Below are 25,006 nucleotides of genomic sequence, written 5' to 3' on the forward strand. Positions count from 1 at the left end.
TGGATAAATTTTATGCACCATCCATGAAGAACATGTGTTTAGAGCCTGAGGAAGTGGATTTCATCCATGAAAGCTTCCTATTTGTTTTATATTTAATGGCCCAATAAAAGGTATAATCTACTCTTGCATTTATGCAATATTTGGAACCATGCCAGCTCTTTCCTTTTTTTTAATTCCATGTTTACTATCATCTGTTCAGCTGCTGGAGGCATATATTTGCAATAAACAATACTGTTGGCATCACACAACTGTATGAGCCATTCTGCTGTTTTGTTTCTGACACCGAGACCAAATTTTCCCACATTTGGTTCTGATGTTTCCTAATTTTGAATTCCAGTCATCTATGATTATAAGCATGTCTTGTTTGGTGTGTGATCAAGTTGCTCCTGGATGTTTGGATGTAAGTGTGGCATACAGCTCTGCTCTCACCTGTCCGTCACAGCTGGGCAGGGGAACCTCAGCCAATGAGAGGACGGAGGGTGATGCAGAAGGGGGAGGAGCTGGATTATATAAGGTGTGTGTGATGTGTGAAAGGGGAAGTTTTGGAGAGTTTGAAAAGATAAGAGAAGTTGATTGAGAGAGTGAGATAGATTTGAGAGAGATAGTCAGTGAGGGAAAAGTCTGTGTGATCTAGTAATTGAGAAACGTGATTAACAACTTGATTTATTACCTGTGATTCACCCTTTTTATTTTGTACAAATCAATAAACACTTTATTTGTTTGAAAGAAAAACTTGTCCTTTGTGAGTACTAAGGATAGGTTGGTGGCAGCAAGTGAAGAATAGTAGTGAGCACTCTCGGAGGCCTGTATTGGTAGAGGCTTGAGAGCGGCCCGCTACAGTAAGTTTTACGTTTCATCTCCAAAATCTGTTGTTGGAGCACAGATGATTGATATTATTTGTTCAGATTTCATATTGCAGCCCTAACTGTCTGTGCTACACCATGTCTCAGTATTAGATACTCCATGCCTTATTAGACACTCCATTCCTTCTGAAGCACTGCAATGTTTATATCTTCCATTATTGTACTTGTTTGATAGCCTCCAGTTTACCTTGATTCATACTTCTCACATTCCATGTTCCAACTGCAAGCACTGTGCAGGATAACTTTCCTTTCACCTCTGTGCCACTAAATATACTTTTGGCTTTAATCTAGTCACATCATTACCGAAAGCAGTATTCATATTTGTCTTTTGCTTTTCCCCCTGGCCGAGTGCTTTCCAACCTGGGAGTTTCATCTTTCTGCACTATCTCTTGTTTCATTTTGGATTGACTCATCATAGAGTTTTTAAGGTAAGAGAGGTACAGCAGTGGTTTACCACTGCCTCTTTCTGCAAACTAACCTTGAGCTTCACTGCCATTGTGCAAGATCCTCTGCCAGTGTCACCATCTGCTACTATTGCTGCCCTCCACACATTTCTCCATTCCTTCACCATTTAAACTGTCGGTTCTCTTCTGATGCTGCAGCCAGTAGTTCCCTGGCATGGGTCGATGCCTCTTGGTTTGGTGCCTCCATTATGACCCTTCCGCCTGGGGTCGTCCTGCCAGGAGTCCATGCTGGTTAAAAAAAAAAGGGGGGGGGAGTGTCCTGAGGCCACTGCTCTCAGCCTCTCTGACGCACTCAGAACCCCCTCCCTACCCTAAGAGGTGCATCCAAGGAAGGGGCCTTGCAGACGGTGGGTCCCAAATTAAATGCAGCTCCTTCATGAGTTAAGAGGGAGCAAAGAAGGATCCGGACTCTCTTCCAGTTGTGGCTGAAGGGCTGGTCGCTCTGGCTTTCTCTCCACCTGCACCCCGGTTATGAATCTCTCTCTCTCTCTCTCGGGCAGTCAGAGGTTCCACAGGTGTCGAATCCGCCAGCCTCGCTCACGCCCACCAGCCGAGGCCGAGGAGGCCCCTCAGGAGACCAGGGGCGGTAGGTGCCCGGGGGGGGGGGGCGAGCGGGCCTGATGCCCTCCTGGCACCGCTTGCCCGGCTGGGGGAGGAGCCCTGGGGCCAAAACAACGCCAGCCAGCCAGAGATTCCCATCCCCCCACCCCAACCCGCCCGCAATCCAAAGCAGAAAAGGGGGGCAAAGGGAGCGCGCGCCCCCCCCCCCGCAAAAAAAGGGAGCCCAAGGGCGGTCTCGCCAGGGAGGCTCTCGGCCCTTTCTCTCCGACCGGGAGGCGACCAGGCAGGGAGGGGGCCCAGCGGTCCCCGGAGGGGGGGTGGCTTCCTTTCCTGCCCGTGAGACCCTCCCGATGGGGGTCCCGGTTCCTCCCTCGGAACCATTACCCCGTCTCTCCCGCCTTCCCCCTCGGCGCCCGGCTGGGCAGCGAAATCGAGAGGTGGTCCGGAAGGAAGAGAAGGCCCCGCCGCGGTCTCCGCCGCCATGGAAACCGCTTCGTCTGACAGGCATCGCGGGGAGCCAATGGAAGGCCGCAATGCTGGAGGGCCAGCCAATCGGTACGCAGGCGGGCGGGGAAAAGCGGTTCTTAGGCCCGGCCAAGAGGAGGGGGAGCCTGTCGTGGTTGCGCAGCCGCAGAGGGCGCCTGGGGAGGGGCTCCTGCTGCTGCTGCTCCTCCCCCTCCTCCCCCCCCGCCCTCCCCGAGGAAGGTCCGTGCGAAGCGTGTCCTCCCCTCCCTCCTTCCCTCCGCGGAGACCCGGGGAGCCCCTCCTCTCTGTGCGCGTGTGAATACAGCCACGCACGGGTGTGGAGAAGGGGAGCCCCTGCCCGGGCCCTTCCGAGTCCCGCCAACCAGCTCTCCCCGCGTGTCCCCCTTTCTCACGTGCCTCGCGGCCCGACACGCGTTTCCCGAGGGCTGCCTCCTTTCCCCCTCCTGGGACCTGGCCGGGGAGGGGGGGAATCATCCTTCCCGGATGCTCCTTCGGCCTTCCTCCTTCTTGCCCACAGCCGGGCGGCGCCGATGGTGGGGGGGGCGAGGTCGTGAGAAGGGCGCCTTCCGTTTCTCGCCCGGGGCAGGGGCGCCCCCGCGTGGCCAGAGCCGGGGAGGCGGCGGGAAGGAGGTGGGCGCCAAGGCTTGTTAGGAGGGGCCGGGAAGGAAGGGAGGGAGGGAGGGGGCCCCCCCAGGCCACCGCAGCGAGGGCCGGGAAGGGGGGGGGTCCCTCCAACACCGCAAACGCGGAGGAGCCCCATCCCGCCGCCGCGCCCCCCCCTCCGGGGTCCTGTCCCGAGGAGACCCGCTGAGCCTGGCCGGGCAGGGGCTCCGGCGAGGGCGGCGCTGCGGGCGAAGCTCAGCTCCCTCCCTCCCGACCCGCCTCCCTTCGAGGGCAGCCCCTCCCGAGGTCGGGGGCAAAGCGGCGGAGGCGGAGGCGGCCTCGTTCAGAAACGGCAAAGCGCCCCGAGGGACCGTCTCTGGGCGGGGGCAGCCTTTCCTCCACCGCCCACTTGAGCTGGTCGGGGCTCGAGTTAGGCGTGGATCTTGGGCATCGGCAGCCGAGCCGTCCCTCAGTGGGGTCTGCATTGGGGGGGGTGTCCCTCTCCCCGCCGCCGCCGCCGCCGCCGCCGCGCTGCCTCTCGCCATCGCCTGGCTCGGGCCCGCCTCGCTAAAGGGCGCAAACGAAAGCAAGGGCTGGGGGGGGGGCGGCAGAGTCTTTCGGGGAGATGCCCTTCCGCGCACAGGGTTGGGAGGGACACCCGAAGCCCAGAGGGTGGGTTGTCTCCTGCAAGAGAGCAAAGCCCCCCCCCCATCCTTCCCTCCTGCACACACCTGCAGCCTAAGGATGCCTTTGTTATTGTTGTTGTTTAGTCGTTGTGTCCGACTCTTCGTGACCCCATGGACCAGAGAGCACGCCAGGCCCTCCTGTCTTCCACTGCCTCCCAGAGTTGGGTCAAAGCCATGTTGGTTGCTTCGATGACCCTGTCCAGCCATCTCGTCCTCTGTCGTCCCCTTCTCCTCTTGCCGTCACACTTTCCTAACATCAAGGGCTTTTCCAGGGAGTCTTCTCTTCTCATGAGATGGCCAAAGGATTGGAGCCTCGGCTTCAGGATCTGTCCTTCCAGTGAGCACTCAGGGTTTGATTTCCTTCAAAATGGATAGGTTTGTTCCCCTTGCAGTCCAGGGGACTCTCAAGAGCCTCCTCCAGCACCACAGTTCAAAAGCATCCATTCTTCGGTGGTCAGCCTTCTTTATGGTCCATCTCTCGCTTCCATACATCACGACTATTTGTGGACTTTTGTCGGCAAGGTGATGTCTCTGCTTTTTAAGATGCTGTCAAGGTTTGTCATCGCTTTCCTCCCAAGAAGCAGGTGTCTTTTAATTTCGGGGCTGCTGTCTCCATCTGCAGTGATCATGGAGCCCAAGAAAGTAAAATCTGTCACTGCCTCCATATCTTCCCCTTCTATTTCCCAGGAGGTGATGGGACCAGTGGCCATGATCTTAGTTTTTTTGATGTTGAGTTTCAGACCGTTTTTTGCACTCTCGTCTTTCACCCTCATTACGAGGTTCTTTAGTTCCTCCTCACTTTCCGCCATCAGAGTGGTATCATCTGCATATCGGAGGTTGTTGATATTTCTTCCGGCAATCTTAATTCCAGCTTGGGATTCCTCTAGTCCATCCTTTTGCATGATGTATTCTGCACATAAATTGAATAAGCCGGGGGCAATATACAGTCTTGTCGTACTCCTTTCCCAATTTTGAACCAATCAGTTGTTCCATGTCCAGTTCTGTTGCTTTCTGTCCCACGTATAGGTTTCTCAGGATATAGACAAGGTGGTCAGGCACTCCCATTTCTTTAAGGACTTGCCATAGTTTGCTGTGGTCTACCCAGTCAAAAGCTTTAGTGTAGTCAATGAAGCAGAAGCTGTTTTTCTGGAACTCTCTGGCTTTCTCCATAATCCAGCGCATGTTAGCCATTTGGTCTCTTAAGGATGCCCACCACCAGCTAAACCCCGGGACGTGAGCCCTCCACAAGGCAGGCCTGGACTGCCAGCCTGTTGCTGGAAGCAGATGGGGGAGCCTGCTGCTCCTTTAGCTTTGGGGAGGCCACGTGGGGCCGAACATCTCCCCAGAGGGTCTGAAGTATTGCCCGTATCCCATGACAACCCGAATTAAGATTTTTGGATACATTTTGTTTTTCTGCTGTGTGCCCTCCCAACCCAACCCAGCAAGAGCGTCGGGATCGCAACCAGTGGTTGAACAGGGAATGGTGACCGCTGGCAAGTGGCCTGCTTATTGGTATGCAAAGTCAGAGGGTTCTCATCTGCAATAACAACAGGTGGAAAGGTGCCAAAGCACAATTTAAAAAGAGTGTAAGCCTTGCGCTTGAATTCCCTTCTTCTGTGCCAACCACCCAGTCACCCACCTCTGGCTTCCTGTGACCCTACGGAGGCGCAACCTCCCCAATGTCCTGCCCCAAACATCTTTTTTTTCCTGCGCAGATCCGGCCACGGCTGCTCTTCCTCGTCGGGTATCGAGGTGCGGATGGGTGAGGGGCACAGCACCCGCCCCTTTTCGCCAAGCGCTTGCTTCGGCCCCACCAGGATCGCCCCACAGACACTCGAGCGCAAGAGGCGTACAAAAAGCACAGGACGGCAGAGAGCCACCTTTTTTTTTCTCTTTTCGTTTTGCACAAAACAGCACATTTATTCAAGTGTTCTCCAGCACAAGTACATCAGCAAGGAGCCTTCTTTATTCGAGTGTTCTGGGCACAAAAGAAAAAAAGGCAAGAGGATGGGATGGGCGGCGGAGGCGGAACGGACAGACTTTCTAACAGCTGCTGCACCATTGACCTTTTAATTAGTTTATAAAACAGCTATGTCACGAGCAATACTTACACAGAGATACAACAGCCCTGCCCACGAGGACACGGGGAGCCGGGACTCTCCTCCTCCCCCTCCCCCTCCCCCTCCCGGCAGAGCAGAACCATACTCTGAAATGTACATTATTTTTATTTGTCAATAAATATAGAAGCAACCCTAAAAAAAAAGAGAAAAAGAAAGGAAACAAAAAGCAGCTGAAAGGGGGAGGCAATCCCAGAAAAGAAAAAGAAAAGCGAGGTGCGTGGGGTGGGGGGTGGAATTGGGACAGAAACGGGCGGGAGGGAAGTCGGGTCGAGCTGCGTGGAATGTCAGGTGGGAATGCCAGCGGCTGGAGAGCAGGGAACGGGGGGCCGAGCTCGTCCCAGGATCTCGACCCTTAATTCTTCAGCATGAATACATGATTTCCCACAAACAGTAAAGCGTCTCAGCTAACTTCAATGACTAGGCTAAAACACATGAAATCTTTCCTTTAGGTTTCAAGTACAAAGTTAAAATGCCTTTTTTTTTAATAATAATATATAAGAGTAAAATAATAGAGCTCTTTTAAACTCCACTACAAGAAAACAAAAACAGTCATTGTCCAGACAGCAGACTTAAGTTAACAATAGAGATCTGTAATAAAACGTTTAGCACCTTGGTGGTCACGATGTCCCTCTGCAGATGCCAAAGGCATTCGGGCAATTTGGGGGGTGGGGGTGGGGTGGGGAGACGCGCCCCAGGAGGGGCCGGGATGCGACTGCTTGGCTGTTCAGGCTCCGGCTCTTTATCAAGCCAGCCTGGCCATCGACCCCCCAAGCCGCCCCCCTGCCATGGGGAGGAAACCGGCGGACTCTGCGGCAGAGGTCAAAGGAGGCCCAGGACAACATACCGGGGAAGCGACGGGGGGGGGGAGTTGTAAAAAGAGAGTCTACTCTATGGGATTCTGTGACGTTGGGCTGTTCAGAAATTGGGGGGGGGGAGGGAGGAGGCTGCCGGACAGCCCTGGGTGGCGGGGCATGGCGTACCCAAGCCAAGCTTTCGGCTCCTGGACCCGGACTTTGGGCAAGGCGCAGGGCCCGGAGCAGTGTGACCTGAAGCCACCCCAGTAAGGCTCTGGGGCGCGGTGGGGTTACTGCCGCTGAGGCCACCTTCTCCCCCCCCAACGAATTCTCCCCCCAAAGCATACAGGTTTGCTTCAAAGGGTTGGCGCCAAGATCTGCCTGCCCGCACGGGATCTCTGGAGAGGCTCTCGCAAAGCCACCTCTCCTCTGCCCCCCCCCCAATTGGCTCAGGCTGCCCGGGGCAGAAAGCGGCCAAAGGGGCAGCTCTTTGCGTGGCAGAAAGAGGAACCCCCCCCGTGTCCCCTTTAGCACCAGTGAAATGAGACTAGAAGGAACCCCCCCCCCCGTATGTTGGCCAGGGACAAGCAGGCGCTGGGCCTCCGACAAAGGGCACCGGAAAGCTTCCCCTGAAGGGGGGGGGGGCAAGTGGAGGGGGGGCACTCCTGACTCAAGCACCGCCAAGTGTGGGGGCGGGGCGGGGAGAAGGCTGGCAGAGGGAGAACAGAGCTTGTTGGGGGGGGGGCGCCTGCTCCCTAGAGTGGGTCTTGCCCAGCGGCCCCCACCAGGGTCCTCTGCTGCTCTCCCCCCCCCCCCGGTCTGGCCCTGAGCGAGAGGCCCCAGCATCCTTCACAGTTAAGAGGGAAGCAGGGGGAGGTGCTGCCTGCCTGGCCCCCAGCCCCCCAAAATGACCAGGAGCCTTCTGTCTGCTACAGGGCCCCCGACCCCTCCCTCTCTGCCCAGCCGAGGGGCTCTCTGAGGTGCGGGGGGGGGATGCCAGCGGGCAGCCTGCCTGCCTGCCAGCCGCTTCCCTTGCCCTTGAGGGGGGGTTGCCTCAGCACCTGCCCCACTGCCTCCCAGAGCACCATGGACATGCAGGGAAGACGGGAGTGGCGGGGGGGGGAGGCTGTGAGTGTGTCTCGCCCCCCCGCCCAAGAGGAGGCAGAGGTGGGGGAGCTGCTGAGGCCCGGAGTCGGTTCCTCTCGGGGGGGGGGGGATCTCTACCCATCTCCCCATTAGCACCAAGGGCGGAGGACCCCCGTGGGGGAGCAGTCCCTGGAGGGTGTCCTCTGCACACGGAGGAGTGAGCGAGCGCGCCCGCGCCCAGGGTGGTCCCTCCTGCCGCCTCACGCACCAGGGGCTGGCCCCACGCCAGCCGGTCATCCGCCGGCCCAGAGAGTAAAGTGCACGCATTGCCAAGGTCTCTACCCCCCCCACCCCCAAGACTGCTTCCTGGGAAAACACCCGCTGCCTCAGACCTTGCACGAGGGAACCAACGTGACCACTCCTCGTGCGAGGCACCCATCCTGATTCTTGCCCCCACCTTTCCCTTGAGGGGGCCTGTCCGGCAGAGGAGCTGAGCACTGCCAGGACCTGATCAAGCCAAACAGGAATTCTACAATTCACACCCGCCGCACGCTGGGGCGAGAAGGGGGGGGCGCGCGCCAGGGGCTTGCCTTTCCCACTCACCCCCAGCCACATGAGATTATGGGAGAAGGGAGTGGGGGTGCTACTGCGGGCGGTGGGGGGGGGGAGTCTCTCCTCTCCATCCGCCCCCCCTGCCCCTCCACCCCGGGTCTCTCTCTCTCCTGTAGCCGAGAGTCCGTCTCATCCGAGGGGCCGGGCGCCGGAGAGCCCACCCGGAAGGACACTGAACCCCAGAGGGGTTCGCAGGCGGGCCCCCACGACTGGGTGCTGCTGGGCTGGGGTGTCCTCCGCCAGCCAGCCTGGGAGCCGGGTGGGGTGGGGTGGGGGGGGGACAGGTGGGAGCCTGAGGGGAGCCTCCAGGAAGCACCAAGGGCAGGAAAGCCCCACTGGTGTTGGGGTCAGGGTCAGCTGCCAGCCCTGGGCCAGAGGAAGGGTCGCCCTGGAGGGAAGGAAAGCATTATTGCAGGGCACCCCGGGCGGAGGAGAGCGCCTGTCCCTCTAGGAAGCATCTCCCCCCCCCCCCTTTTGCAGGCGGGCACACAAAGCACCACAGAAGCTGCCCTCGGGGACGCCCCCCCCTTTCTGTTGTAGAAGCACCATTGTGAAAGTCAGTTGTACAGTAGTAACAGTACCTTTTATATATAGACATATCTTTCTCTCACACATATATAAACTGTAAACAAGAGGTCAGAGCGGCTGTAGGAGGTGGGCTTTTATCACGGTCTCCTGTGTAGTAGAGGCACCCAAATACTACAGAAAAATGTGTGGCTTGTGGGGGGGGGCAGGAAGGGGCGGGCAGGGCCTGTGCAATCCCAGGCTACGTGCCCTCGCAGAGCGGGGCTGGTAGGCGCGAGGAGGCCCCATCACAAACCCCCTCCCGCCGGGGTTGTGCTCCTAAACTGAGCAGGGGCAAAGCCGCCCCGAGGCTCGCTCAGCTTGGGCCTGGCTGGAGCTCTCTCTGTGGTGGTGGGGCTGGCGGGAAGCCCCCCCCCTTTGCTGGGGCTCAGTCGAGGAGAGGCAGAAACCAAACTAACCAACAACCCCATCCAGAAAGAGCAGGGAATTAAAAAGTTACCAACAGAAAGTGGGAGTGGATGGTTCAATTGGGGGGCGGTCGACTGGGGAGAGGAGGGGTGAAGAAGGCCTGCGTGGCTGGAGCCAGGCACCCACGCGGGGGGCTTGTCCTCGCTCGCTCGCTCGCCCTCCCACCCTCCTTCCCTCCCTCTCACCCACCAGCCACCTCCTCCGTTCTGGTGCCACTTTGCTTCTGTTCCGGGGGGGTGGTTGTGTTTGAGATTCTTCCTCCTCCTCCTCTACTTTGCCAGTTCTGGGAGGGCGTCTCCTTAAACGCAGGCAAAGTACTCCTTCAGCGGGGCAAAGAGGTGGCGGATCACCGGCACACTCCAGGAGCGACCCAGCAGTCTCTGCCTCGCCAGGCGGCTCATGTTGGACACGTCTGTATAATGAACCGGGAAGCCAAACACCCTGTGGGCACAGAAGGGGGAGGGAGGGGGAGGGCCCGTCAGCCTAACACCGGCTCTTGCCCGTTGTCGTGGTCTTGGGGGCCACGTGAGCAGATGACTCACTACGGGACACATGCTGACTGTGGCCTCGCTCACGCACCGCGGCTGGGAGGGGGCAAAGCTGGGGTGCAGGAGCCCAACCCAGCAGGGACTGAGCAGGAGGCCACACGAGAGGCGCCCCTGCGCCTGGCGTCCTTGGTGGGACAGAAGGGAGCAGGACGGGCTGCGACGGGAGGGTCAGAGCAGCGCTGGGTCTGGTCCCGCCGGGGGGGGGAAATGGAAGCCTCTTGGCTGGCGAGGGGTGGAAACATCTTCAGAGGGACCCACGTTGGCCTTGCGGGAGCTGCCCTCAGGATGGCCGGGAGTGCAGAAGTGATGCTCGGGGGGATGCGCTGCTGTGGGCTTGTGGGGAGACCGAGGCCCCCAAGCATAGGGTGCTCGTCTTCCGATGCCCAGGAGCCACAGTGACTGGGCTGTTGGCCACAGCGAATGAATGGGGTGGAAGGAATCCCAGCCGAGGGTCAGGCCGCCATCATCCCACCACAGAGGCCACGGGGAGACCCAAGGGAGGTGACCCCCAGACCCCTTTGGCTGAGGCAGGGCTCAGGGCTGCGCGGGCGGGCGGGCGGGCGGCCCACCTCTCCATCTCGGTGCACCACAGAATGTCTTCCTTCTCGTTCATGAAGACGGGGAAGTGCTGGTCCTTGCCTTGCTTGATGGAGTTGGAGCGCGTGGTGATGGTTCGGACTTTGCTGAACTGCAAGAAGTGAAAAAGCACCAGCCGTTGTAAAAACTCTCCTCCCACCTTCCCCGGGAAGCAGGGTGCGTGTGTGTCGGGTCCTCTTTTCCGGCTAGCTCAAACCCCACCCTGAGCCAGGCTCTCCTCCTTGATGTAGCCTCTCCTGCGAGGACCCCAGGGAGGACAGGCACCTTCCTCTAGGCCAGGCCGCCTATTCTCAGCCCCCCTCTGCTTCTGGCCACGCATGGGACCCTTCCCAGCCACTGCCCCCAGAAGTAGGTGCCCCCACTGATCCAGAGAAAGGCCGGCCTCCTTGGCACCCCTCCTCCCACCCCCCCACCCCCGAGCCCACCACTTGCAAGGCTCACCTTGGCTATCCTGCCATGTTCCAGACACTCCTGCAGTTCCAACTTATCATTCACAGTTGAAGCCAGGGGCCTGGAGAGAAAACCAGGGGTCGGTCAGCCAGTCAGGGACCCAGCAACCCCCCCTCCTAGATGACCATCCACCACTGCTCCCCACCCCACTTTCTCTCTCGGCCTGAGAATGCAGGGAAAAATCCTTCATGCACATTTTCTCCTAATTCTCCAGAATACCCACGGCACATTAAAACAGTGACAAAGAACTTCGTAGCATCGTGGTAACAGTTCCACAAAATGTATTGTAGATAAAAGGACAATGGCCAGATTTCTGTTTTTAAGGCGTGTGGAAGAGGAATCATAGAAGAGGTGTGGGCTGATAGAGGAGACACTGGTGGCCTGCCTGGAAAGCTGACTTGTTTCATTTTTATCCTGCCTTTCCTACGAGACCCATGAACAGTGGCCGCTCCCACCATTCCACTTCTGCGTGAATTGAAGTAAAGCAGTGGGATTCTGGACGGTATATGACTGTTTGTGCTTTGGGGGTGAAGAATTCGATATCCCCCAGTGAATGCACGTAAGAGGAACTGGCAATCCAGTTCATTTTTAATGATTTTGTTTTGCACATTATTTTAAGTATCCAGGGTAATTTGGCTGGGACATTTAGAATAATAAGTTTTAAATTACAAAAATTAATTAATTAAAAGAAAGGCAGGAGAAAGCCATGAAAACTGACCTTTCTCAAGCAAACCCTAAGCCAAACCATATTCGTGCTAGAGGAAGAGGAAATTCTAAACACGGCCAAGCGGACGTTTGTAATGAGATGCTGAAAGGTTGCTAAAGGTTCAGCTGGTGGCTCGGGCACTGGACGGTGCTGCTGACCCACCTGTTCATGCCGGGCAGATTCCCCCAGAAGTACCGGGCTCTGTGAGCGGCGGAGACCTCTTTGGCATCGATCATCACTGGGTTGGACTGGAGGCAGGACAGAGAGCGGCAACGAAAGTCACACGGCCGGAGGGCAACAAGGTTTCTCCCTCTCTGTGCCTGGAGAGCTAAGAGCCCCTTCAGCCCCTCTGAGACCTTCCCCCCCCGCACTCATCCCTGCCCCACTCGCTCCAGCCGCAGACCCAGACCTCCCCTCACTTCATGGTGCGGTTTGCCCTCCACGGCACCTACACTTTACCCTACCCTGAACCCAGCGACAAGAACAAGATTAAAGCCACAAAGAGCCGAGAGCTTTTGGAAATAGACACTTAGTAGGTGGACTTTCAGAAAACGACACCTTCGGAAGCATCCTTTCCGTTGAGCAACAAGTCGTAACCCTCTGCATCCACCCATTTGGGTTCCAAATAAATCCCAGGAGCGTCGGGGGGGGGAGGGGGGTTTCCTGGACCATCCTCCAGCGAAAGGGATGGGGCTCTGCCAGCACGTGGGTGAGCAGAGCAGGAAGCAGGCAGGGCCTGCCTTCCGGCGGGTGGATGGGAAGTGCCCTTGGATTCCGGCCGGCACTGCTCTGCCTCCCACCCTGGCCCTCTCCTAGGGCCACGTTGCCTTCTGCCACGGCCCTTCCCTTGGCATGCAGAAGGTGGCCAGCCCCTTTTCCACCCAGGGCGGGCGGGCTGGCTGGGGGAGGGAGAGCCCTTCACGCCTCACCTCACCTCTAGGAAGCGGGAGATGTCTCGTTTGTCACTGACACCCATGGCGACCACGTTTTCGAAGAGCCAGAAGAAGGGCCGGTCGTCCCCCTCTTTGGGCCGGGCCTCGTGCAGGAGGCGGTAGAACTCGAAGAAAAGCCGCCCGGTCCCCTCTGGGTGAGAGAAGCAAAGAGGAAAGACAGACCGGGGGGGGGGGCTTGCAAACTGGACCCCAGGCACGGGTCTTCACTTTCCTCCTTTGTCCCTCCCCCCCAGGCTACAGAACACTCTGCAGAGACAGTTGGAGAGCCTGGGTGTCTACCTGCTAATTCCTATCCTTTGGAAGGTAGAGGGCCTTCTCCCCTGCGCGGGCCACCTTGCCAAAAGGACACAACCGCGGAGGTCAGATTTGCTCCTTTGGCTAGCAGCTGAACGGGCCTTCCCAGACACCCTCTTTGCCAGCCACCTGGCCGGGTCCTCAAGAGAGTTTGGTCGAGGACCTTGCCGATCTTGTCTCGATCTTAACACTTCCCGTTTCTTGGGTTTACTTTACTAACTGCTTTGGCAATTTGGGATCTTGACGGAGTAAAATAAAGCAAGGCTCCCCGGTAAAACAGGGCTATCTCACAAATGTGCTTGCTTACACCTGAGGGCATCCTCATTATCTTCATCCTCCAGAGCACCACCACCACCACCAGTAATAATACTGGGAAGCATCTCTGTAGGTGTTTTATCTCCGGGCCCTTCTGCTCGCCCTCAGACGCTCTCTTGTCCCACAGGGTGGTTCAAAGGGCGACTGCAGGCAGGACTCTTTTTCCCACCCCAGGGTGGGGGGCGGGGGGGCACCTACCATAGAGGCCCTTCCTGGCTGGGTTGACGATGGAGAGGTCGTTGCAGGGGCTTCCTCCGATCACCAGGTCAAAGGGCCCCCACTCCTGGATCTGTGTGGTGGTGGAGGAGAGGTGGCGGTTAGGCATACAGAGGCTGAGGTGCTTGCGGGGGTGGGGGCCTGGCCGCACCCCAGGGACACAAAGGGAGGAGACACTCCCCCCCCCCCACGTACACCCCGCAGCATTCCACGTACGTGTTTCTGGGTGACATTGCGGACGTCCCCAACATACATGATCTTGCCCTGGTGCCGGACCATCCCGACAGTGATGGAATCCTCGCAGACCTCGGAGGCGATGTACCGATCCACCTGGATGCCCAAATCTTTCAGCACCAGCAGGCCTGGCAGCGGGAGGCAGAGGGAGAGGCCCCGTCACCCGCGCGCCCCTTGCAGAACGATGCGGGGTGAGCTGCCCGGAGGGCGCTCCAGCCCCCTTGAGGCAGCACCAAAACCCAGACTACCACCGCTGTCGCCGCCTGCCACCAGGGGCTGTGAGGGTCTTTTCAGGGGGAGGGGGCTGGGGGGCTCACCTGTAGCAATGCCATCAAAAAGGGAGAGCACCCGGATGGGCTTCCTCTTTTCCGCAGGGACAGGCGGGTAAACCTTCGGGGGGTCCTGACAACACACACACACACACACACAGCAGCAGCAGCATGAGGTGGAGTGGATGGGAGTCAAAGAGGGAGGGAAGGAGGGAGGGAGGGAAGGGAGGCGCCCCCCTCCGGCTGTGGGCTGCTTGGGAAAGGGGCTCGGCCTCAGGGAGGGCAGCCCCGACGGGAAAGGTCACGGCAGGAGGACTCCCGGAAGCTGACGCGGCGCAGCAGAGCGAGGAGCACCTGGGAGCCAGCCTGCCCTTTCTGCCAGCCTCCTGACCGCCGTCCCCAAGGCCAGATGGTGGGGACCCACTCTGACCCCGGCCCCCGGCCCCACAAACGGGACTCACAAACTCCTGGTCGTGGTTGTTGGCGAAGAACATCTGGAGGCGGGAGGGCCAGTCTTCCCGGCGCCGGAGCAGCCCGTAGACCCCTTTGTGGCCACACATGTAGCAGTTCCAGGGGTCTTCCTTGATGGCCGCTTGAGCAGCCCCGGGACCCACCAGCAAGTCCACGCACTCCACGCAGAAGCACCTGCAGGGCGTTGAGGGAGAAACGTGGCCGGGGCTGCAGCTGGAGCCAGAAGGCGCTGCTTTGGCCTCGGCAGCAGGAGACTGGGAGGGGCCCCGGGCCAGACCCCCTCTGGGACCTGCACCCAGCCTCTGGCGGCCGGTCGGAGCAGCTGCAAAGCCTCCCAGAAAAAGGCCCGAGGGGAAGCCTCAGGAGCAGGGCACGTCCTCCCGTTCCCTGGCGAGGGTGGGTTGCCAAACACACTCGGACGACAGCCGTCCCAAGCGTAGGCAGAGAAAAGGGGGCCCTGGGCCCTGCAGGTGGGCCTGCCCTCCTCCCCCCAGGGGCTTCTCCCTTGACCCCAGGGGGGCTACACTCCTCCTTCTCCCTGAAGCCAAGGCAGCGGGCGGGTCTCCTTTTAAAAACGGGCCACCCTCCTAGGCAACAGACAGCCCCGCGGGGCGCCCAGCCCGACCACCTTTGGGCTCACCTGCAGCAGTTGTTGTTGCCGCACATGAGGACTTCTCGCCCCCCACAGCAAATGGTGCAGTAGGACTGGTAGCCGTCATCATCATACTGGTAGGCGCATTCCAAAAAGCAGTTCTGCAAGAGTGGCAGGGTGGGGGCGTGTGAAGGACCTCACTGGCCAGCCCAGCCCAGCCCGGGGGGGTGGGGTGGGCTGTTCTCCCCTCCCTCCCCTCCTCTTGAGACAAGGAGGACAGCCTATTCCCACCTGCCCAAAATGGAACAGGGAGCCAAGCCCCTTCTGAGGCCACATTATTATGAGCCCAAAGCAGAGGCTGGCCCTCCCTCTCCCTGCTCTGGATCTACGGGTATCTCTCCAAGCAGCCCCCCCCATTTGCACCCCCCCTGCCCCGATCCCTCAGGCTGTTCCCTCTGCGTGCAAAGCTCCGGCCCCTTGTGGCCACAGAGACTTCATCCACCCGACCAGTGTGCAGAAGCGGAACAGAAAGAGAACAGGAAATACTTGAAATACATACAGCTGGGGGAACACCGGGCTATGGAGGTGGGGCCGCCCTCCCCCCATAATAATAATAATAATAATAATAATAATAATAATAATAATAATAATAATAATAATAATAATAATAATAAAGGAGTATTGTACGGAAAGAGAGAGAGAGAAAGCGAAGCCTGCTAACAAACGGGGCCCACAGGATTTAAAGCACTCTCTGGGCGGTCTACAATTCAATGATGCGGGCTATGCATTGCCTTCCTTCCCCGAAAGCTAAGTATTCAATTTACCAACCTCAGAAGGATGGAAGGCGGAGTGAGCCTTGAGCCAGCTCCCTGGGATTGAAACCAGGTTGTGAGCAGAGTTTTGGCTGCAGTTTTAACTGCTGTGCCACGAGGCTCAAGGGAAAAAGGAACCACCTTCCCCACGGAAGACAGAAGATGCCCGAAATGCGATGAGAACTGGGGGAAGGGCTAAAATCTCCTGCGGGTTGCAGGCTATCTTGCCCAGGTGGGCTCTGCCTGTTCTGAGGTTCAGCCGTTCTTCCTTGGGGCCATCCCCGGGCAGCCCCTTTGGATCAGCCCAAAGCCGCCAGGTCTCCCGCCCTCTCCCCATCCCGGCTTCTCCCGTCTCCTCCTCCACAGGCACTGCCTTACTTTGCAGTTTTGGCACATTCCCCCGATGAAGAGAGGATGCTCCAGGGTGACGTTGAGGCTTCCGCAGGAGATGCAGATGTCTGGGTGCAGGATGCGGGTCGCGAGGGAGGGAGGGAGAGAAAGGAGAAGTGTGGGCAGGGGGCAAAGGGGAGGGAGGGAGGGAGGGAGGGAAGAAGGAGTGCCGCCTCCTCCCTCCCTCTGCCCTTGACCCCGCCCCGTATCAAAAGCCCTCCCCTCCACGGTGGCTGACCCCTTTCAGCAGGGAGATGGGACTTGAAGACCCCCGGGGGTCCTTTCCAGCCCCAAACAGCGCCCTTACCTTCAATGTTCCGGCATTTCTGTCGAACCTCATAAACAAGCCGCTCTGGGAAGGCAAGACAACACATGAGGCAGGCGGATGATGCCCTGTAAAGCAAGGCAGGCTCCACTGGCCAGCTGTATCCCCCAGGGCGGCCAAGAGCAGCTGGGGTGAAGCCACACCAAGGGACAGAAGGTCTTCAGGAATGGGGCGCCCCCCCCCCGAGAGAGCCACACGCACCGCCTCCCCCTCCCGCCACTCCCCGTTCAGCGGGCGCTGCTGTGTTCTGAGCCCTGGGAACAGCCTTCACCCCCCCCCTTTTCCCACCGATCTCTGCCTCAGGAAGGGAGGTGGCAGCCTCTCCCGCCCCCCCGGCTCCCTCCCCCACCCTCCCAACCCCCCACATCTTCTTGGGTAGCAGGACGATGGACCTGCTAGGGCCCCTCAGTCTACAAAGCACTGCATGCATCTTCACGACGGGAGCTCTTTGGGGGTCCACAGCAGGGGTCCCCAACCTTGGACGACCCAGATGTGTTCTTGGACCGCTGCTCCCAGAAACCCCAGCTGGCCCCAGCTAGTGGTGAAGGCTTCTGGGAGTTGCAGTCCAAGAACACCTCAGCTGGGAACCGCTGGAGGGAGGAGAAGCAGAGCAGGAGGGGTGGGGGTGGGGACACATGGCCCAGCCTTGCAGAAGGCGACAGAAAGCCGCTGGAAAGAGGAGACGGGGGCCCTTCCCCACGGACCCCAAGGGAAAGCTCGCTCCCTTCCCAGGAGGACGGGCAGAGGGGGGGGGGGGCGCAAGGAAGCCTGGCACCTTGCTGCGCGGGGGCTCCTCGACGCCTGGATCTGGCCTCGGCTGGGCTGTCCTGCGAGAGGAGGCCGCGGCCAAGGCCCCTTGTGATCGCAGGCGGGCAGGAAGAGACCAGCCGGCAGGAGCGCCGAGGGTCGGCAACGCACCTCTGTGAGTGGCCAAGGTGGCCACCGTCCTGGAGCTCCTTTGGGCTCCCTTTGGGCTCCCGGAAGAGCAGCTCGGAAGGAGGAAGGGGAACAGGGCCGTGGCCGGCCAGCCAGCCAGGACCCCCACCCCCCACCCCCTTGCCCTGCCCTACCTACCTCGGGTGCGCTCGTCGATGATCTCTTTGACCTTCGGCTTCTCGGCGGTGCTTTTCCGGGGCTTCTTGGCCGGCGGAGGAGGGGCGTAGGCAGCGGCTTCCGGCTCAACCCATATCTCAGTGTAAACCTCCTTGTAGGGGTTGCGCTCCTCTAGGATAGCAGGGAGGAAGGCATTGGTCAGGGAGGGAGGGAGGAATGCCCACCTGCCCGCAATGGTGGCGGTGGGGGGGAAAGAGCCGGGGAAAGACACGAGAGCAGAGAGCGCTTGGGATCCTTGGATCCTCCCCCTTTCGCTGGTGTGCTCTGCGGCACATCTTGGGGCGCTGAGCACCGGGGGGGGGGGCTGCTCTCTGGCAGATTATCCCTGCCCTGGAGAACTTTGTGTCTGATGGCTAGACCCGTCCGCTCTCTCCCGCTGTTGCCAATGCATGCAAGGGCGAGAGGCACCCACCCTCCCAACCCCCGTCGTGCTACTTCTCGCCCCCAGAAAGCGATCCTCCTGGCCGAGCCCCATGCCTCACCTTCGGGTGGCTCCAGGCCTTTTGGGCCAGAGGGCTGGAACCCCCCCAGGGCCCACTCAATCATCTGCTTGTTCTGGATCTCCACCACTTTGGACGTGTCTGTTTCATCATTCTCTGGGCAGGATGGGAAGATCTTGCCCGCTCTGCTGCTGGCCACCTAAAGAAAGGGGTGTATGTGCATGAAAGAGAGAGAGTGGGGGGGGGGGGAGAGAGAGCCACATTCGCTTTGGGGGGACACGTCTTCTTGCTGGGCCCCACCACGGTTATGAGGGAGGTGCCCCCAACCTCCCTGCAGGCACTTTCGTTTCCTCCCTCCCTCCCTCTACATCAGCAAGGGCTGCCCCACCTATAGGAGCAGGGAATCCCTTCCCCACCCCACATCCTTCTGAGGAGGCAGTTTCCTCTCCTATTACGCAGCTGGGCTTGCTGGCACGAGCCGTCTCAAAGTCTTCGCTGGATCTGCCCCTCTCCAGGCGCTGACCGGGGGGGGGGGGCAGCAGCAAAGGCTTGCCAGAAGGCATCTCCCAGGTTCTCCTGGCAGGAGAGTGGAAGACGGCCAGGTGGGAGCCACGGAGCAGCCCTTACCTGGAGCACCTCGTAGATGGCCTTCCGGTACATGGGCTGCTTGTTGTACGTGGCCTGGTGGAAGGCGCTGGAGAAGGAGCTGAGCGGAAGCAGCTTCTCCACACAGACCTAGACCCCCCCACACACAAAAAAAAGGAGAAAGAAAAAGAAATGAAAGATGGCCCTGAGCCCTCTCCTCACAAGGTCTATGAAGCAAAGACTACGGGGCCGGTGAGAGCACCCGAACGGCAGATGAGGCAGCGCTGGCTCAGAAGAACGGGGCACAACACTGGGCACCCACTCCCCACGGCTGCCCCACAGAGGCCACCCAAAGCTCTGGGGTCAGGAGGGGAGCCAACCCGTCCTCCTGCCCTGTTGACCCTGCACCCCCTTCTGCCTTTCACTGACCACAGTCCCTTGGGGGCAGCCCAGGGAGGGCGAAGGTCCCACCGCCTCCCCCCCCCACGGCCCAGGGCCAGCTCAAGCCGTCCGCAGCACAACCTCCGAGGAGGGCAGGACAGCTTTGCCCCAGCCCCTCCTCCTCCTCCTGGGTTTTCCTTTCCAAAGGCTGGTTGTACTTCCCAAAGGAGACCTGTCTTGCTCCGGACCCTGCTCCTTGTGTCGCGATGCCACGTTGGAACTGCCTTCTTACAGCAACCCCAAGAGGGCTTTCCGGGTCAGCGAGAGATGGAAGGAGTGGCTTTACCCGTTTCACAAACACACACACACACACGCACACTCACCCCAGTGAGTTCCCTTTGCCGAGCAGGGCTTTGAACCCTGGTCTCCAGAGTCCTGCTCTACCCACTAGACCAGGGGTCCCCAACCTTTTTAACCCCGCGGACCGGCAGGGAAAGTGGGGCACCCCCACGCTCATGCACTTGCATGAACGAGCGCATGCACTTGTGCAAACAGCAGCATGGCACTCGTGCAGGCACGCATGCAAAAATGGCAGTGTGATGCTTGCGCGGGCATGCATGCACAAACAGGCTGTGCGGGGGTGAGTACGTGCGGGGGGGGCAGGAGGTCTGTGTCTGCGGCCCAGTCTGGCTCAAGCCACGGACCGGCACCGGGCCATGGACCAGGGGTTGGGGACCTCTGCACTAGACAACATTGGGCGTGTCGCTGCGTAATGATACTGGACAAAAATCAAATGTAACAGGTTCTTATTGCCACCGGAAGTTACATTATTTTATTTCTTAGCATAAAGCTGCCAAGATCACTTTTTTGTTACAAAGAGCATCAATGACAAAAGTAAGGTTACTGTTTCCGCGAAGCGGGGAGTCGATGGGGACTTAAAAAAACCAAGCCCCTTCCCAGAGGCTCAGAGATTGCATGGTGTGTGTCAAGTTCTTGAAAGAATCAAGATCTTAGGCACCTGTAAAAATAACTCTGGTTTTGCGCTATCAAGTCAGAACTGATTTACAGCAACCCCAAGAGAGTTTGGCTTTCAAGGTCAGTGAAGGACTGAAGGACTGGTTTCCATAATTCCGACTCCAACCACATGGTTTCCCACAGCTGAGCAGGGATTCGAACCCAGGACTTTTGAGTCCTCATCCGTCACTCTATCCACTACGCACCACATTGAGGATCCACAGTCCTGCTGACATACCGTTAGCCCTTGGTATTGGCGTTGAGCTTGAATGGGGAATACTTCATTTTCTAGTTGTTTATATTTAGAAGCATCAAAAGAGAAAAATACCCTTTAAACAGCTGTAATTGATCAGGGAAAGTGTTTTCTTTGGGGGGGACTACCTATGGGGAAAATATATGATTTTTAAATAAATCTTCATTTTGTTTCATTTTTTGTTCATAATAAAGTGTTTTGGCACCCTTGAGACTAAACAAATATGTTTCAGTGTGAGCTTTTATGGATCATACTCAGCTTCTACAGATGCGCGAAGCACAATCTCCTGGCCACAGATCTGTATAAAGCTTAGATGATGGAGAACTTATTTTGTTCTTGAATTTTTTTTTGTCTCACTTATCTAGTGATTGGACCAGTACTCTGTTTGTATATTTGTAGATGTCTGGTATTTGTATAAGTGAAGATGTCTGTATACAGCGGAACCTCTACTTACGAACTTAATCCATTTTGGAACGGTGGCTGTAAGTTGAAACATCCGTAAGTAGAAGCACCATTTCCCATAGGAATACATTGAAAACTGATTAATCTGTTCCAGCCGAAGAAAAATCACCAAAAAAATAAAAGGAGCACAGCAAGCTCAGTCGGAAGGTGCTCCGTTGCTGAGGCTTTAAGAAAATACCTCAGAAAACAAACACTAGAGCCACCTCCGTTGCTGAGGTTTAAGAGGGGAAAAAACTCCAGAGCCCTGTAGACACACACACACACACACACACACACACACACTCCGAAGCAGAGGCACGAACAACACAGCAGAGAAACACCAGAACCCACCCAGAACAGTTTTTTTAAAAGGAGAAAACAGCAGCTTACCCCCGCTGCAGACACACACCCAGGCTCACTCAGAAGCAGGATCAGGCTCTCCCAAGCCTCCAACTGCGACCACACACCCTATAGCTGACCAAACCCTATATAACTGCAGAAAGAGCTACAGCACAAAGAAGCAGCCTCAGCACCACCTACAGAAAGTTGAATTGCCCGCCTTTTCCCCCTGGCTGTTTCTGTTTGTAAGTGGAAGCTCCGTTCGCAGGTCGGAGCAACATTTTCCGAATGGAGCTGTTCGTAAGTTGGATCATTCGTAGGTAGGGATGTTCATAAGCAGAGGTTCCACTATATTTGATTTTTTTTTTTAAAAAAAGGGGATGGAATAAGAATTGAAAACCGAAAGCGAGTGTGGGAGTGCAAAGCTGACTCTGAGGAGACAGGAGAGCCGAAGACCTCAGCCCAGCCCGGGCTTCTCCGGGTGTCTCTCGGCTGCTTTCCGGAGGGCACCTCGAACTTCTGGAGAATTGCCTCCACCCTTAGGAGAACAGCCGAGCCCCGGAGACTTCTCTCTGGGGCCCTGCTGTTGGTTGGGGGGGGAGCGCAGGAGGAACAGTGTCTTTCTTCTCCAGAGCACTGCCGAGATCCCCGGAGAGCTTCCTGAGGGAGAGGCTGGCCCAGGGCCCGGGCCTCCCCTTTGCAGCTGGCCGGCCGGACTGGCTCTTGGCCTTGCAGGCGCCTGCCTTTTGGGGAAGGGGGGGCACTATACTGCTTCCGCTGCATGGCATTCAACATTTCTGCAGGAAGCTAGCGTAGATCTTAGAAATGCATAAAAACATCTATACAAGTGAGGTTGTGATGAAAGGTTTTTTCCCCCAATGGTGGCTTTGACAGCAAGGAAGCAGCAGCCCCCGCCCCCCGCAGCCAGCCCCCATCAGAGCCCATCCTCTGCCTTGGTCACTCACCACAGAGAACTTCCCGTCGCCAAACCACATGACCCAGCGGGTGCCCTCGGCGGCCCGACTCCGGCCGGTCATCCACCAGGAGACGATGCGGCCCGGCCACCAGGAGAATCCACGCAGCTTCCCCCAGACCAGCTCCCCAATGCCAAAACCCCGGCCGTCCTGCGGTTCGAAAGGGAAGAGACAGGGGGGGTGTCACATGCCAGCCGATGGAGGGCGCAGGGCGATGGGCTCAAGAGCGTGGGGGGGCGCGTGCAAGAACGCTCACAGGGAAGGGGACCACTCGGGCAAGGGGGGGGCGAGAGAAAGGAGAGGCTGTTCATCTTCCTTTTCAGCCCCTGCACTTCAGCTGAGCTAGAAAAGGCATTTCTTCCAGGTCACGAGAAGCACCTTGCCCCTTCCTGTGCTCGATGGTCCCCCTGCGGCTTTGCTTTCTGTCCCAAGGCAGAGGTGGAAGGGCCACCTGCCCAGTTGCCCACCTGCCTGGGAGGCTTCAGCCGCCAACCTCTTGTTTCGGCAACTGGCAGGCTGGATGCGAGGTTTCTCCAAGGGGACCCTTCCGGCTCCTGTCTCTTCAGCTTCTCTTCCGGCTGAGCCCGTCGTGAGCCCTGGGCTGGCCACTGCTCGGGATTCCTGCCCCCTGGGAATCCACGCTTCTTGGGAGTCGCTGCTGGGGAAGGGTAGTTGTGGCACCCATTCATGCCTCATAAAACTACCTTTCCCAGGAAGATGTGCAGCCGCTCCCAGGAAGCACCGAGACTCCCAGCAAGCACCAAGCTGTATCCTTCCTCTTCAAAGCGGAAAGATGTGGAGTGGAGCATGCAGGGCCCTCCCCCTCTTGCCTTTGGTTTTTGTTCCCCCATTCCCAGAATTTTGTGCAGGGGGGGTTCTAGACATCCCAGATCACCCACTACCCCCCTGCCCTTCGGCACGGACTCCCTCCCCTTCTCTTGGCTGGTCTCTCCTCGGAACCGCAGAGATGGGCAGAGCCCTTCGCGACTTGAAACCCTTCTCCTCCTCTGCCCCTCACCCCTGGATCCACCCCTGCACCCTGCACCCGTCCACCCCCACGACCTCTGCTGCCTTTCCAGAGAAGGTGGAAGGGGCTGTGCCACCACCACACAGGCGGAAGAGAATGAGGGGACCCCCGACCCAAGAAGGCTCCCCCCGCCTCAGCTCCTCTAGAAAGGGAAAGCAACGGCCGCCTCCTCCATTACAGGGGCTCCCTGAGTGGGGGGCGGTGGCGGAGGTGCGCTGCCCCAAATTCACCCAGCCACGCCAAGCATGGGGACCTCCTCGCCCAGGTGGCCTTGAGGATGGAGAGCAGAGCAGCTGCCCTGCCCTGCCCAGGAGCCCCACCTCTCCCGAGCTTCTGGGGTGGGAGGGCAGCCCCTCACCTCGTATTCCGGCTCGTCGTCCCCCGACTTGGACATCCCTTTGTCCGCCGCATCAGGCCCCACAGGTTCCGGCGTGGTGGCCACATTGGGGGAGGCGGGGTCGGTGGGCTGCTGCGAGGCCGGGGGGCTGGCCTCTTCTTCCTTCTGGGGCTCACTCCGGGGCGTCTCCTCCACGGCGTTCATCCCCGCAATCACTTTGGCTTTCTTCTCAGCCTGCAGGGACAGCAAGAGAGGGAGAGAGGAGGGTAAGGATTGGGCTGGAGGAGGAGAAGGCCACCCCAAGGCTGCCAACCCAGGCAGCCCCTCCTTCGGGGCAAAAGTCACTCAACTCAGTGAGCCTTACTACGTCTTGAGCAAACATGCCTCCGGGCGGGCTTTCAGCAAACCCATCTGTCTGGCCAGGCCTGTTTGCACCGAAGGCGCTGCTGAGGTCTCTCTCGGGAGGCAGGAGAGTTTTCTTGCTGGAGAGGGAGACCCGGAGGAATGGGAGCAGCCCCTCCCGGCCACTCTCCCCCTTCCGCCAGCCACACGGACCCTAGGAGCCCAGCCTCTTATCTTGTGCACTAGCCATTCAGTCTGTGGCGGCAGCCTCACTCGCTCGCTCACACACAACACAGACACACAGACACCCAGGCCTCTGCAAACGGACACCCGGCTCTCCGTGGTCCCAAACCTCCTGTGTTTTTGCACGGGCGAAAGGCCACGGCCTGTCTCTGGGAAGCAAATCTGCCCCAAGTCAAGGCGCGAGCAAAGACTCACTTCACTTGCGTCCGTTCGCCACCAAGGTTTGCACCCATCGCTTTAGGATGGCGGGCAGAACTGACAGGGCGGTCCTGCGCAGGGCAGCGTTTTCAACTCCCAAGCCAACGTCCAGACTCTGCTGCGCCTGCCCGCCTTCCTCCGAAATCTGAGCGCAACAGCGGCCCGGGATGCCCATCGCAGAGGTGGGGAAAGGGAGCGCTGCTGTCCCCGTATTCTCCTAGGGAGCCCATAAGGGGAGGGAGAAGCAAATCCACCCCTTCCCAGTAGGCCGAACGAAGTCTGCGCGCCCCCAACGGCCGCCCTGGTCCTCCTGGAGGGCTGCTTCTGGGCTGAAGCCAAGGGTGCCAGCGTACACCGCAGGCGCCTCCTCCTTTCCCCGTAGGGGGGGGCGCGGACAGGCGTGGGGGGCGGTGGCGGTGGCCCTCTTGCTCTCTCACCATGGATGCAAAGAACAGGAAGAGCCCTTGCTCTGGGCGCCCCTGATCACCAGAAGGCTCTTCTTGGCCAACTTTCAGGGCCTTCTGGTGCCAGGCGGAGTCTCTCCACGCTGGGGGTCCCTGCTGCTCAGTCTCCTTGCTCAACCTTTGACTGGTTCTTAGGTCTATTCACCGAGCTGAGCTTTTCGGCATTCTGGTCACCCCCACAGAGACTTTTATGACAAGGGACAGAAGGACGTTAAAAAATAAAAGTGGCCAGGACCTTTTAAAGAAAGACAAGAGATTCTCTTTCTCTGTGTATGTGTGCGCGCAAATTTCTCACCAAAATCATAAGTGTGCCCCCCACACTGAATGGCAGCAGGAGGTGCAGGGTAGCAGGGTGTGTGTGTGCACGCACGAGAGAAAGTTAAAAATTTCTACGAAATTCGGAGAAACTCCAGAG

At 58.5% G+C, this 25,006-nt stretch overlaps 2 protein-coding genes across 2 annotated transcripts in view; one reads left to right on the plus strand and one right to left on the minus strand.

Annotated features, from left to right (window-relative positions):
* The first annotated feature begins 1,558 nt into the window (after positions 1-1,558).
* Positions 1,559-3,021, plus strand: LOC144584648 (uncharacterized). The gene has a single exon (XM_078381186.1). It carries the CDS (start codon positions 1,948-1,950, stop codon positions 2,926-2,928), a length of 981 nt encoding a protein of 326 aa, XP_078237312.1. The 5' UTR covers positions 1,559-1,947; the 3' UTR covers positions 2,929-3,021.
* Positions 3,022-5,607: 2,586 nt separating this feature from the next.
* The window catches only part of DNMT3A (DNA methyltransferase 3 alpha), a gene marked incomplete in the record, with an annotated part of 79,590 nt that continues 60,191 nt past the window's right edge, over positions 5,608-25,006 (minus strand). Inside the window, 17 exon segments of the mRNA XM_078381110.1 lie at positions 5,608-9,709; positions 10,386-10,504; positions 10,855-10,924; positions 11,732-11,817; positions 12,504-12,652; positions 13,330-13,420; positions 13,564-13,709; positions 13,899-13,983; positions 14,312-14,495; positions 14,962-15,074; positions 16,104-16,183; positions 16,423-16,467; positions 17,515-17,664; positions 18,036-18,192; positions 18,621-18,728; positions 21,972-22,130; positions 23,366-23,578. Of these exon segments, the coding sequence (XP_078237236.1) occupies positions 9,568-9,709; positions 10,386-10,504; positions 10,855-10,924; positions 11,732-11,817; positions 12,504-12,652; positions 13,330-13,420; positions 13,564-13,709; positions 13,899-13,983; positions 14,312-14,495; positions 14,962-15,074; positions 16,104-16,183; positions 16,423-16,467; positions 17,515-17,664; positions 18,036-18,192; positions 18,621-18,728; positions 21,972-22,130; positions 23,366-23,578 (2,097 nt within the window).

This window comes from Pogona vitticeps, chromosome 1 (genome assembly GCF_051106095.1).
Source record: "Pogona vitticeps strain Pit_001003342236 chromosome 1, PviZW2.1, whole genome shotgun sequence".
NCBI classification, from domain to species: domain Eukaryota; kingdom Metazoa; phylum Chordata; class Lepidosauria; order Squamata; family Agamidae; genus Pogona; species Pogona vitticeps.

What these genes read in the sequence shown, in the direction of transcription:
- LOC144584648 (XM_078381186.1), top strand. Translation starts at nt 1,948, where the DNA reads ATGCCCTCCTGGCACCGCTTGCCCGGCTGGGGGAGGAGCCCTGGGGCC.